This window comes from Gavia stellata, chromosome 4 (genome assembly GCF_030936135.1).
Source record: "Gavia stellata isolate bGavSte3 chromosome 4, bGavSte3.hap2, whole genome shotgun sequence".
NCBI classification, from domain to species: domain Eukaryota; kingdom Metazoa; phylum Chordata; class Aves; order Gaviiformes; family Gaviidae; genus Gavia; species Gavia stellata.
Window position 1 is genome coordinate 68,991,121 of NC_082597.1, and position 14,494 is coordinate 69,005,614.

A 14,494-nucleotide genomic window follows, 5' to 3' on the forward strand; every position below is an offset into this window, starting at 1 on the left:
CTACTCTGTGCATTTAAATGTATCTCTCATCTCAGGCAGGCTGGCACCTTCCCTCTTAGGGATCTGCTGCATCCTTTGCCCCTAATAAAAGACCCAGGGAAGGTACTGTGTCATCTCAAAATTTCTGAGCCCTCAGAGAATCCTTCACAAATGTGGGCTCGTACATACCCTTCTACTTGAACACCACCTGAATAAAAACAAGAACGACATTACTTTGGGATCCAGAGCACTATCCAACTAAGAAGTGCGGAAAGTACCTGTCTGTGGGGTGGGGAGGGGAATGAGGACCACAGAACCAGGATTCTCCCACCAAGCCGCCTTCTCTGCCCAGTGTCTCCCTGGGGTGTGCCATGCAGCCACCCACACCCCCAGGGTAGGCTTGGCAGGAAGGGGGGAGCAGCATTTTAAATGCCAGCGAGCTGGAGGATGCTCGCGGGGTGCAAAGGAGGAGCTGGGAGCAGAAGCGTGCCTCCCTCAGACCTGCCGGGTTGGGAGCGGCTGCAGTCCTCTGTCAAGGGGCTGAGTGCAAGGATTAAGGGCCTGAGCTACTATTGACCATGGGATTAACCCCTGCCGGAAATTAAAGTTGTAGAGAAGGCTCTTCACTCCACAGCTGAGAGAAAGAGAAAAACTGGGATCTGGATTAGAATTGGCAGGGCTGGTGACAAGCCACCACCCACAGCCAACTGTTCTCGGCTGGATCAGAAAATGTTATCTCAGTCTTCACGTAGAACTCCCCTCCACATCTCACTCAGTTACCAATTTTTGCCAACAGTGTGAGAAGAACAAAAACATCACTCTGTGGCAAGAAAAAGAGGAGGAAACTGGGTAGCCAGCTCACGTGTCCCTCCTCTGAGCCCCTCTCCCACGCCCTCACCCGCTTCCCTTCTCAGCTGCCTCCGTTTTGCATGGAGGAAACATGCACGTGGTCTGTCGCATTCAATAATATTCGGAGAAGATGCTGGCACACACATGGCTGGATTTCTTCCTGTCAACTGCCCCCTCAGCTCTCCTCCTGCTGCTGCTCTGGGCCTCCTCCATATGCTGCACTCTCGCTGTGCTGGGACTTTCCTGTCACTCCCATATTGGATATCCTGGTCTCCCCACCTGCTTCCACAGTCTCCTAAGGAATCCCACTTCTCCAAAGCAATCTGGGTCTTTCCCATCAGTGCTACCCATCCTGGCTCCCCTTCGGATGCTCTGTGCTTTCTCAGAGGGTTTGATGAGGCCTAATGCCCTTGGTATTCCCAGCCCCCCCCGACATCTCCCAGTCTCATTATTGTGAATTGGTCAGGGAGGTTTGGGATGCAAATAATGTTTCCTGGTTAAGGTACAGCTTGAGGAATCAAGAAAACTGGCTTCTCTCCTGATTTTGCCACAGGCCTGTCAGGAAACTTTGGGAAAGCCTGGCCAAAACTCCTTTATTCTGTGTAACTTTGCTAAGCCCTACAAATCATCTCTGCAGGACAGGAGAGCATTTACAAGCCCAAGTGATCCAGTGCAAGCACTGGACTTGGCAGCTTCTGGAATCCTGAGTGGGGAACTGATGTGGGCTCATGATGAAGTATCAAAAGCTAGGCAGCTGAAATTTCAGCCAGCCAAACTCAGCAGCCATTTTTACCTCTATCATAGTTTACCCCTCCATAAAATGGGGATAAAGTTAATCTTTCTTGGAGGAGCTTGGAGAGGAAACATTTTTTAACATTAATCACATATGCATTTCAGAGGTGCCTACACGTTGCCATTCCAAAGATCAGAAGCTTTTTGACCTCTTCACATCCCAGAGAATAGGGTGAGATTTTTATTCACGCCAAGTCAGGAATGTGGCAGAGTCCCTTCTCACAATATCGAGTGGATTTTGCACGCCTTCTACTTACTTTACAGCTTTCTGTATGAGGTGTTTTACTTAGCTGTGATGATTGATCACTGCAAGTCAGATGGCACCATTTGTTCTGTAGCTGGGTTTCTAGTGTGAATTTAAAATGTGCTTTCTATTGATCGGGACAGCACAACACTAATGAATCCTGAACACATGTGTTAGTAAATTAGCAAGTGCTGGACATGAAGCCCCCAGCTATTTAGCTTAGAAGCTCACTGGGGCAGCGACACACACTGTATGTTTCTACAGTGCTGCTGAGCTTGGCTGCCACCTCTGGGTCCTTGTGGATTCCAAACAGACAACAAATGAGGAGCTGCTGCTGAGACAATGTGACCTCTTGTGGTCAATAATTTGCTAGACTGACCTAGGTCTGTTGGGGGACCAAGAATGGGCATCACCTCCGTGCCATCTAAACCCACTTGTGGTACTGTCAGGAGCACAATTCCCCACTAGGACTCATCAGCCAGGTTACTTCATGAAATTCCAGCTGCTGTAATCAGACCCCACGGCTGCCTTGTCTCCCCGCCCTCTGTGTACCGACTCTTCACCCCCAAGGGCTGATGAAAGAACAAACATAGAACAACATGCTTTAATCACTGGACTCTGGGGTACCACTGTCTCCCTACATTATGGGTGATGGTAATAAACAGGAATCCTAAAAGCAACAAGGAAAGGGGAGGAAAAAAAATATAATCTCCTTAAAGTGTCCTCCATGCCCTTCCTCACCCTGCTGCTTTTCTGGTAAAGTCTAAAGCAATTCAGTATTGGAAAGGGGAAAGGGACTTTGCCATCACTTGTCAAGGAGAGTGTGGGAGAGGGATGAATGTCTGTGTGTACTTCCTGATAATTTATTGCTGGCATCTGTTGCAGCCTCTGTTAGCTACCCTTTTGTAATATAGGTCATCCACATGCCCTGCCAATGCTCGTAAGCCAGGCTGTTAACGGAGTCTGATCCCTGAGCCATGATCCAAGGGTTAGTGCAAAGGACTAGGACAGATAATCAGAGACAGAGGTTGCTGGGCTCTGTTTCTGACTGCGACTCATCCTAGTGACACAGTCACCTGTCTCTCTAGCCTCAGTGTCCCTGTCTGGAAAATGGGATAGCTTTATCTACCTACCTAGAGCAGAAGAACTTCTGGCTACGACCTCAGCCTTACTTCTAGGGGTCATTAAATACAAAATAACAACACCACCTACAACCATTTGTAAAGCAGATGGAAAGCTTTGGATAGAAGGTGTCACAATTGGGAAGTGTTACTAAAACAGTATGTGGATGCAGTAAACTGAAACCCTCCCCACCCTCACAGTGTGCTCCTTAAGACCCAACTTACAAAAGCTAAGGCTTTAAAGTGATACTGCAAACATTACTGGTGTCTGGGCAGGGAGAAGGGAAGCACAAGACAGTGATAGTGCCTGCTGTAGCTTTCATGCCCTGGCAAGTGCTGCAGAGTGATTACAATCTCCTCAGCATCCCCCCCAGCAGTGAAGTTCCCTGTTCAAGCTAATTAGGGGAATCCTCATTAAAGAGTCCTCTAGAGTCTGCCAGCAGGCCAAATGTCCAAGCGGCACTTCAGCTCAGTGTATTTTTGGCCACTGGAGCCCATGGGCCAGAAGCGGATGATTTCATTCTGTTGCTTTAAGCTGAAACTAAAAAAGTTGTCTTTACTGTCCTATATCAAACGGCAAGAAGAAAAGGCCATCACCAGCCCCGCAGGCTACTCTGTTCATTTCTCCAGAATCTGGAAAAGAGATTAAACTCCAAGCACGTGCAAGAAAGCTCTGGACACTGTGTCCCATGGATCACAGGGCATTCAGCTGACATGTTGCTCCAGGGAGAAGGAATCACCTATCTAGTAAACCTGGAAGAAAGACTAACGCCTGGTTTGTGGAGTCCTTAGGTAACTTTAGAGCATTCCGAGCTCCAGCAATGCAGATCAGCCTTGAGCCCCCAAACGCAGGCAATGCCATGCTAGTTCTGAACGGATGGCATGGTGCCTCTCCTCTTGGACTGGGTAATGTATGGGGGGCACTCCTAGGTCTGGCAGAGTCCTTGCTGCTGGAAAAGCCCCCAGACTTTTCTGTCTTTTAGCCAGACAGATTTGGTGGTGCTCTGGAGAGCCTTGAGGTGTGGGCAGGTGCTAGTTGCCCCAGGACTATGGGGTTCCCAGTGCTGCGTTGGCAGTGAGCGCAGCTGACCTGGTGCTCTGCAGAGCAGAAGGTATCTCTTGGTCCACACTAAAACAGCTAATTAAGTCAGAATTCAAGATAAGTCAGAGAAAACCTTTAAAACAGAAACTCTCAAAAATCCTCTCTGCGTCCTTGCTCTCTCCTGCCTGCAGGATATTACTCACTAAGGGTCTAACATGCTTATGGGCAATAGATGCATGGGAGAACCTGCGGTTTTCTGGATCCTTGGAATTAAAATTTCTCCATAAACATATTACTTCAAGGTATAGATACAGAAGCTCATTGCCCCTTGCATTTCAGCAGTCAGGAATCTCTACCTATTTCAAATCTACTGCTCTGCCACCTAAGCATATGTTATACTTGGAGAAGCAGGCAGTTTTGTGCAAGACATGGATGTTGATAAATATGTGTCGCAGAAGAGTCCCTAGGACATGTGCAAGCCCAACTCTGTGCACGCATTTGTAAATGTAAGCTGGATCAGTGACTATATCTGCATATGTACATGAAGATAGCTGCTTTTAAGTCTTAGAAACATGTATATGAGTGTACAAAGGGTGGCTGCTATCTATGGGGCGGGGAGTGTTGTGTTTATGTGACATGCTTTTAAAATAATTTTGGGTTTATCAAGGTGCCTCCATCGTTGTGTGTGTTGCAGCACAGGAGACAGCATTAAAGCCTGAACAGGTGTTAATCACTATGCACTGTAATAAATTCTAAACATAGGGAAAGGGCTTATTTATACATGGCTGCTCCTCCCACCCTGCACTCTGTGCTTGAGTCTTGGTGCCACCTGAGAGAAAGAGGCGCTTGTGAGGTACCAGAAATGAGTGCAAGAACTGGACTTGCCCTGCCAGAGCAGAAGGAGCTAGGGGTAGAAACTCTGACTCAACCACTGTCCTCACGCCCGGGTATGCTGGTCCTGCTCTCAGCCCCCCACTGTCGCTGGGGATAGCATGGCTGAACTGCACAGAGCAGCGAGTGGGGTGGGGGAGACACCAGCCCTGGCCTGAGTGGGAGCCTGGGCTGAGGGGAGACCGCAGATGGAAGCCATGTCACGAAGCACCCAAGGAAGCTGTTTTTTTTTAAAAGCTTAGCCCCCCTGATGGGAGCTGAGCCAGCTGATACAGATGGGGTGTTACAAAACAGAGCCAAAAGGCAAGAGCACAAGGAACAGAGCTATCTATAACCCTGACAAAGTTAGATGGAGTGAAGATGGGGAAAAGGGAAAGACAGAGCGTGGCAGGCAGCCCCTGATGTTGAGAGCAAGGACGCGATTGTTCGGCAACGGGATTTGGAGCTGATCGACTCCCACTATCCAGCAGGCAGATAAGGCTCTGTGGCTGTCAGCTTAACTCTGCCGTTTATTCCTGTGCTGTAGGGAGTTAAATAGAGCACACAGAAAGCCTGCTGCCGGGGAGTGAAAGTCAAGGAGGGAGAGGGAAGGGAAGGAAGAGGCTGTAATTGGGCAGTGCCCCGGGAGTCGGGTGGAAGTGGCTGCGGGCAGAGACCCTGAAGGTAAGTGCTTGCGGCTTTTCATCCTCCTTGTCGATACCAACAGCCGGGAACAGGAGACTTCAGGGGTGGCATTTAGGATGGAGACATTGATATGGAGGAGGCTGAAAGTCCCCCTTCTCAGCCAGGGCAAGTGCAAGCACCGAATGGTGACAGCTATTTGTTGCGGCTTCTCCATCAGTAGGGACTGCAGGGAAGGGGCTCCAGCTTGCTTTGGGGAGTGGGGGGGCTGCAGCGCGTGAAGGTTGGATTGGTTTCGGTGCCGTGAGAGTTATTCCCCTATTTGGTGCATTGGCATTTGGGTAAACGATCTAAATAGCCTTGCAAAATGCAGGCACTGAACCTGCTCGTATTTTTCTCCGAGATACTAATTTAAATATTTCCTGGTGGTTTACACTCCTGTATAAAATCTATCAGTCATGGGAGACTGGGGGAGGGGGAGCAGCTGGCACGTGTGTGGGGAGAGTGTCCTGGTGGGAGTGCAGCACCCAGCTAAAATAAGGGCTGTGGATGTTGTCAGAGCCCCTCAGAGGGGAGGGAGGATGGTTTATTTCTGTACCCTGGTTGAAATGTGTCCATCTAACTGCTGCTGTGACTGTGGGCAGCACATCAGAGAGCAAGCAGGGGGACAGGAGGGTCCATGGTGTTTCCTCTTTTCCTGCTTGCCTGTATCCAAAAGGGAAGTGGGAGGGAAGGAGGAACCTGTTGTCAGTCACTTATTGTCAGGGGAGAGTTTATGGTCTTTGGGTTTCTAATTAGACTGAGCATTTTTCCTTCTTCTAATTAAGATGTAATTCCTCTCTTTTCAACACTCCCACTCAGTCTCCCCCGCCCCAGGTCCTCCCTTCTCCTCCGAGGCTTGCTCGCTCTTCAGCTCCTGCAGTTGCTGCAGTGTGAAATCCCCAAGCTGAAGCTGTGATCTGCTCAGCCCTGCTCGAAGCACCACATCCATTTTACCCTAAAACAGAAAGGAAGCACTGGTGGGGAACACGGGGAGGGCAGGGAGAAGCGGCTTGGCAGCCGCTGGTGCCCAGACCTCGGTGAGCCTGAGCTGTGCGTCAGGGAGAGGATGCACAGGTGGTACCAGCCCGTGTGGCGGTGAGAAGGAATGAGCTGGAGTCTGCTGCCTTGGCAGGGTCACCTCAGCAATTCGTCAGGTTAACCTTGAGTGTGAGGCTAATCTAGCTACTGTGGCACGCTATTCAAGCACAGGCTTGTCTCTTAGGCACTTAGGTGAATCAGGCCTTATTTCTGCACTGTGAGGCTCGAAGTGAATTAACGTTGCGCCTTCGTCATGCTGCGCCTCCTGAACATCCTCCATCTCTCCTCCAAAATGGAGCTGATGCCTCAAAGGCAAAACTCTAGCTGGGGAGGGGAAAGGAAAACACTGAGCCCAGCCCCGCATCCTGCGCCCAGGGAATTGAATCCCACCCACTCTGCTCTGCTCTCCCCCTCCAGGACCTGGCAGGCAGGCTACAAGGTCATTCCTCCTCCCTTTGGGGCTGTGTGCCAGGCTGGCTGGTGGATGTGAAGACACGCTGGAAAAGACAACAATGCTGCCTACAACTGCTGGCCACCGGTGGAGGAGCAGGTTCCTCATGAGGTGGCAAGAGGCTTGTCGTAAGTAATGCCTACTCAGGTACTAAGTACGATGATCCTATTTGTCAAGGGAGTGGAACGAAAATAGGTCACATCAGGGTTAAGAATAGGGGAGAGGGACAGCTAAGAATGGAGATGTTTGAACTAATTCCTGATTCCTTTAGAGGCCAGGCTATCTGGGAGGGAGAGCGAGACTCTAAAGCTGAAGATGGGCTTAAAGTGGGACAGCGAGTGATGATTGCTTCTGAATTCCAGTGGGCCTGGCAGGTGAGAAACAGTGAGACAGATACCACTGCACAAAGATCTACCCCAAACATTTCTCAGATCAGCATCCTGTAAGATGCAGACTCCTCTCTGTAGTAGGGGTTTATATGTAGACTGCTGAGCAAGGCTTCCAGCTCTTCATGGAGAAGAAGTCATGACAGATTTTAGAAGGGAATGCAGGATACAAATGCAAAATTCTCCTACTGGGCACTGCCATGTGTAGTGAAAATCAAGCTGTAAATAAGGAAGATCTCTTTTAAATTGAATTGTAAAAATTCAGCCTGTGCATCTTCCCAGCAGACCGGGGCATCTGCTACAGTATCCCTGAGTGCAGAGCAGAGACTGCTAGGGCACTGTGGGTCTTCAGGGAATGTACCTGCACTTCAGCAAAGCATCTGGGGACCACAGCAAAGGAAGGGGAGCACTTGGAGAGTGTCCATCACTACTGCATGCCCAGGCAGCCAAGTAGGTCTGTGGTTTCCCTTGTTCCTGCCCCCCAATCAAATTTGGGGCTACCATTCTAAGAAGCTGGGGGAATTATTTTCTTCTCCAGAAAACAGGCATCTTTGTAATCCATCCTCACAGACTAGACTGCTGTATAAATTATTTATAATGAATGCTACTGAGTCCAGACTTAATCTGATATACCTGGATCAGCTTTCTGCCACCTACTAGAGTCACCAAACACCCCACAAAGTAACTTCATCTTCCCCTAACACAAAAACACATACTACTCATCCTTCTGTAGGGCTGGAACACAGTTTCAAGTTCTGTCTATTGCTTCCCTGTCTCTCTTCCCCATAGAGCTACATCCTAACCAGTGCAATAAATTCCTTGGTCTTGGCTCACATCCTAGTGGATGCACCTCTTGCAGGGACTGAAAATGAAGTCAGACCTTCTACTCTGCATGATTTTAGTAAAATATTTCCAAAAGCACAAAGCAATATATGGGTAACAACAAGACATTTTTGGCACATCCTACATGGCTGTAGAAACTTGGCATAAATCCAGTTCCTGAACACAACCACAGCCAGCTGCCTGAGACTTTGTTCCTACCAGCCAGTGCCAGCATACATATTGGTGGAACCCCACAGTCACCCAGTCGGGGCTGGTGGCGGGTAGGCATTTTGAGAGATAAGCCCTGAACAGAATGCCACCTGTATAGCATTACACACGGTCTGCTCTTGCCTTTCTTGGTGTACAAAGCAGCTAAGTGTTATCTCATCATCACAGCTGTCAATCTATTATTAATACTGTACTTCTGTTAAGCATCCAGGAAAAGATGGGGTCACTTGAGTGACTCACGGGTCTCTCCCTTCCCCACTCTAGCTCCCATTCTTTTAATTCTCTCCCTACAACAATGCAATGTATTCTGAACGGAATTAAATATCAGCCAGCCAGACAGCACCTGCACTGCGCCAGTCCACAGGCTATGATCTGCTTTCATGGCAGACTCTGCTGTTGAGCCCAAGCTTCGCATGACAAGAAAGCACAGAGGTGCTCAGGGTAAAGATCTCTTTTGTATGTCACCAGAAGGTTCCACAATTATCATTAAAAGAGCACACAGATTGTCACAGCCTGGGCTGATGTACACCTGAGATCTCAACTGTAGGACAGAAAAAAATTCTTGAAGGAATTGTGAAAAATGGATGAAATAAAAACGAGCTGAGACACTCTCTCTGAAAATTTATCCCTTGGTCCTTAATAAAGTCATATAGCTTAGGATCCAAACTGTGTAGTTCTCCTTAGGCTACCAGTCCACAAATCTGCCAGTTCTCACAAGGATCGCTGGCAACTCAAAACGGCCCTATGCAGGATGACAGGGTTTGAGTATGAAGGCAGCATCACTGACAGAAGCCAAGTCGATATAAAAAAAATGGGGTATGGGTCAGACTAAACTCTAGAGAGAGTGGCATGAGGGAAGAGAGGAAGAGCATGGCTGACTGCAGAGCTGTTACAGGCAGAGATTCTCCATAGCATGTGTCTCCACTGGCTGCCTCTCCTATGATAGTCCTTTCCCAATTCCCTTGGTGTTAAGAAACAAAACACCTGCTTGTTGGTTCTTCAGTAAAAAACAGGACAGAAGAATCTGGTTTCTAGTCCAGGAAAGAACGGCAACACAATAAAGGCATCCACTTTAGCTACCATTCACCCCTAAAAGGAATCTACCAACTCCAAGTGACTGCATTCTCTGAAGAAAAGTGAGAAATAGAGAGGATAGGGCATGATGAAGAGAGAAATCTGTTTCAGTTTTAGTCAAATGCTCAAACTTGTCACCTTACAAAACGCGAGGGAGCTGAATTTGCTTCCCACATTGCAGAAATTATTCTCGATTCCACAAAAGGAATTAAGATGAAGGATGCAAATGTTTTACATAGTCTGCTTAAACATAACTCCCACTCCTCTAATGACAGGAGGCACAAAGTTTGCTTTCCAGTTGCTGATGCTTCTTTGTCACAGAAATGAGAGTTTTAAAAGCCACTGGCTCCCAGAGAGGATTGGCAACTAGTGCCCTGACACCACTCACAGGATTTGGACTCTTGTCTGGAATGGTTATCCACTACAGCTCTAAAAATGTTTGTGGATTGTCCAACCTTATCTCTGAGACTGCAGGAGAAAGGGGGTGTGTGCTAACTCTCTTCCTAACACCCCTTTCTTCAACTACCAACCTGCAATTTTTTTCATCTCCATTGCTATGGGCAATTTTGGTCAGAGGAGATGCTTGTGGGGCTATTGCTATGGGATTCAGAAACTATTTTGAGAGCAATGGCAAGTACCAGGTGTCCAGTGGTTTAAGGTCTCCTTGCTGCTTTTTAATAGCTTTCTTGGTCATCCTTTTGTAATGTAATCTAATTCATAAAAAAGCCTTTTGCCACAAGGCCTACACAACACACTGTGGATATGGAGAGTAAATGATATACCCTGATTCAGACGCTAACTTAGACTTGAGTCTGATCTATCACAAAGACTGAGATCCAAACTGCAGGAGCAAAACTGAGATGTAGGTTGTTTTGTTTTCATTTTTCTTAAAAGCTTTTCATTAACATCTCTATTTCTGAAAAACAGAGCTTCTTAAATACATACAAGGCCGTCCTCTCTCAATCCTGACTGTTTAGAAAGAGCTGTCCTTTATCAGAGGTGACATCTCCCATTGCTCTCTGCTCCATTCTCCTCTGACAGGTTCCAGTGCTCTAGTATCTGGCAGGAAAGTCCTCTGGGAAGCAGTCTTACTTCCTTGTGAAAATGGAAGGATATTTACTTGCTTGCTCATAAAAAAATGCTAAGAGGAAAGTCATGTTGCCAGGGTACAGGCCAGCAGTAAAGGGATGTAGCTGTGAGGAAGCTCATTACACTGCAGGGCATTGCAGCGAAGAGTCCTGCTGTGAAGGTCATATTGTAGCCGTAGCTGTGTTCAAGGTGACAATGGGTGAGGATGGGAAAGCACTGCTCTAATACATGCACTCTCTCTCCCCTGCTTTTCACCTACCAGTGCTTGGCTGTTGGCTGTCGCTATGTGCTGCTGAGTCCTTCTTTGCTTGCCCTTCCTCCTGCAAGTGTAACAGTGGCAACCTGGAAGTGGACTGTAGCGGCTTGGGCCTCTCTTCCATCCCCTCAGACATCCCCACAAACACCAGGACCTTCCTCTTTCTCAACAACAAACTCAGCATCCTGCCAGGAGCAGTGTTTTCCAACCTCTCTGCCCTACAGAGGCTGGATCTATCCAACAACTTCTTGGACCAGCTCCCTCAGAACATCTTCAGTGACCTGGGGAACCTCACGGAGCTCCAGCTGAGGAACAACAGCATCCGGGCCTTGGACAAGGACCTGCTACAACACACGGCCCTGCTGCGCCAGCTGGATCTCTCCATCAATGGCCTGGCCCAGATACCCTCGGGCATCTTTGACGACCTGCCTGCTCTCCGCTCCCTCTCTCTCAGGTCCAATCGCCTGCAGAGCCTGGATAGGGTGACCTTCGAACCTCTAACCAGCCTGCAGCAACTCCAAGTTGGGGATAACCCCTGGGAATGCGACTGCAACCTCCGAGACTTCAAGCACTGGATGGAGTGGTTCTCCTACCGAGGTAGGTGCTTGCACAGCGGGAGCCAAGCGTGGAAGCGCTGGGTTTCCATGGAAAGGCAGGCAGGGCAGAAACATGGGCAGAAACATCTGGCAGGTCAGGCTGATGTGAGTGCCAGATCTTAGCCAAGGCGCATGAGGACCATGCTAGAATGCTAAGAGACAGTTTAGTGCCACTGCACCAACACTGCCAGGCTGAGAAGCCCTCTGCAGCCCCAGGTCTCCTATTTCCTTGTTTTGTTTCCAATCTGAAAGATTACTTTTTTTTTTTTAGAGGAAAGAACTTTCCTCAAGTAACATCAAAATTTTAGGATTATGAGTTCCCCTCACCCTTTCTGCCTAGAGAGAAGAAATGCTTTTCATGCTTGAAAATAACTGTCCCATTCTCTTTCTTAAGCTGGAAGAACTAAAAGCCAGATTTGGCTGTAAATCATCAGGTTTGCTTTCAACAAAAGAACCATAGGAGACAGTTCCACTTAGCAAAATACTGCAACTAATATTGTCAAACCCAAACGCTCAAATTAACAAGTTGGGGCCCAAGTCAGACTGGCTATAAAACCTTCATTTCAAAACAAGCAGTTTTTGACAAGTTTGTATTTCTAGCTTTTCCTCGAAATATGGAAGGCTGGAATGGTACGTATCACTTAGCGTGAATGCTGAAGGGATGACACGCTTTCAGGAGCTGCGATTCAAAGAAAGATGGCACATTTTACAGGAATGACGATTGAAGGCCTGACCTTCTGTCGCTGGAGCCAATAAGTAGGAAAGGGTCTCAAATCATGCATATAGCAACAGTCAGCTGTCACATCCCTGCTGATCACAGCCATGCTGCAAAGAGATTATCCACACCTATGGCTACCCTGCAGTCTGAAATATGCATTTGTGTGAGCAGAATCAAACAAGCAGATGAGTGCCACTTTCCTCGGGTTTTTTGTTTTCTTTCTTGACTCTCATATCACGGAGTCGATGGAAAGCACATGGAGTTAATTTCGCTTTTTTTTCCCCTTCCACAGAAATTGCCCAAACTCACTCAAGCATTTGTTTCAACATCTGTCAGTATTTTCACAGAGGGGGGATGGATTAGTTGTTAGAAGATGGGACTGTGTGTCTGTTGTTATTTTGAGAAGATACAGCCTGGTCCTATCTTTTTGCTTTAGTTTCTCCTTTTCTAAAATGGTTCTATTGACACTTACGTAACTCACTAAACAGTATGAGGCTGACTTAATAGATGGGTTTCAGAGGGTTTTCATGTCTTGTCCTGAAAGATGTCTATGCAAACTTCATGCACCGTGAGCTCTGCTGTCAAATCAAACCTAGGCAGAAGCATCCCAGCAAGCTGCCATGGTTGAAGCTGTTCCAGTTGTGGAGGGCTAAGGCATACAAAATGTCTCCCAGTTAGGCAAAACAATCATTTTAAAGGATACCATGTGTGCTCTTTCTGCCCAGTGCATGGATGTGCAGCCATTCCTTCCTCCCTCCACCTTTGACAAGGAGGATCTGGCAGGACATGGGGGTCTGCAGCACCTCCTGACCTCCGTGTCACCCTCGAATTCTAGAATCATCCTTCACTAGATCATGGCTGCTTTTTGGGGATGGAAGAAGCTCTCTGAATACTCTCTCTACTCAGCAATGCATTCACGCATGAGGGACTGAATTTTACAGCCCCACTGCTATAATAAAACAGTTCCCCACTTGATAACCATAATGCTGCTATACCTGACTTCTGTAGGGCAAATCCTTAGCAGGTGTGAATGAAGTCATAGGAACTTACCCAGCTAGAGGATCTAGCTCTGCTGTCACTGTACCAGCATGAAACTGTGGTTCACTCCTATTATCTCTATTGGGACAGGTGGGAAAATCGACCAGCTGGCATGTACCCTGCCCAAGGAGCTGAAAGGGAAGGATATGCGAATGGTGCCCATGGAAATGTTTAACTACTGCTCCCAGCTGGATGATGAGAACAGCTCTACAGTGCTGGACAATACTGGCCCACCCTGCACTAAAGGAAGCCCAACTCCTTCCAAATCTAAATCGGGCTCAGAAACAGAAGTGGAGCCCAGTGTGGGATGCCCTCAGAAACAGCGATATAGGCCTGTGAGCGTGCGCCGGGCTATTGGCACTGTGATCATCGCAGGGGTGGTTTGCGGCATTGTTTGCATCATGATGGTGGTGGCAGCTGCTTACGGTTGCATCTATGCCTCCCTCATGGCCAAGTACCACCGGGAGCTGAAGAAGAGGCAGCCACTCATGGGTGACACAGAAGGTGAACATGAAGAGCAAAAACAAATCTCTTCCGTGGCATGAAACTCTTCTAGGAAGGAAGGGACAGCAATGAACAAAGGTACCTGAGAGCAGTCAAGCATGGGGTCCTTCCAAAATACATCTTCCCAGACAGACAGAGAGACTGTGCTATTGCTCCACTCACCCAAGTAGTGCAACATGCTTCTGGGGGGTCAGGGCATCTGGCTCAATTTCTGTTCCTCTGCCCCAGGCCCATTTTGTGCCCTTTCACCCTTGGGCCCTCCCAGACAAATAAAGTAGAGTCAGACCTCGAGTGCTTGCTGTGCCTCATGCCCTTGCACAGAGCTTCTCTCACATGCCTGCTGTGGAGGCAGCTGGCACCTTCTGGGAACCTGTGTCATCCTCTCAGCTTCAGTTCTGAGTTGTCCTATATCCTGTCAAGAGCTCTCTGCAAACAGAGAGAGCAGCTCTGTGAAAGCTTGTGTGAGGAGCAGGACACCAGAAGTGTCCATGCCTCACTGTTAGGGTCACTGCTGTTGTGTCACAGTAAGTTGCTGCCCACCCTATATGTCAGTGCTGCCGAGAGCACATTAGAAGGGAGGGAAGGTCCCTAGGCGATGGCAACAGTCAAGGGTAGATTTCCCTTCTCATTTTTAAAGGTGGAAAGATATCTGTATCACTCTAACATGCTGCCAGGGAGCACAATGTCCCTCTTTTTGCTCCTGGCCAAGTCCA

General features: G+C 48.2%; 2 protein-coding genes across 2 annotated transcripts in view; one reads left to right on the plus strand and one right to left on the minus strand.

The window, feature by feature from the left end:
* Nucleotides 1-14,494, minus strand: part of CACNA2D4 (calcium voltage-gated channel auxiliary subunit alpha2delta 4) — a 130,799-nt gene that overhangs the window by 36,628 nt on the left and 79,677 nt on the right. The window lies entirely within an intron of this gene.
* On the plus strand, nt 7,132-13,822 carry LRTM2 (leucine rich repeats and transmembrane domains 2). Its single transcript, XM_009821504.2, has 3 exons — nt 7,132-7,198; nt 10,932-11,522; nt 13,368-13,822. The coding sequence occupies exons 1-3, from the start codon at nt 7,132-7,134 to the stop codon at nt 13,820-13,822; spliced, it is 1,113 nt and encodes a 370-aa protein (XP_009819806.1).

Excerpts from the sequence above, each read along its gene's own strand:
- LRTM2 (XM_009821504.2), top strand. The coding sequence starts at position 7,132 with ATGCTGCCTACAACTGCTGGCCACCGGTGGAGGAGCAGGTTCCTCATG. Across the intron at positions 7,199-10,931 it reads GAGGTGGCAAGAGGCTTGTC|TGCTTGGCTGTTGGCTGTCG; the intron begins GTAAGTAATGCC and ends TTCACCTACCAG. Across the intron at positions 11,523-13,367 it reads GGAGTGGTTCTCCTACCGAG|GTGGGAAAATCGACCAGCTG; the intron begins GTAGGTGCTTGC and ends CTATTGGGACAG.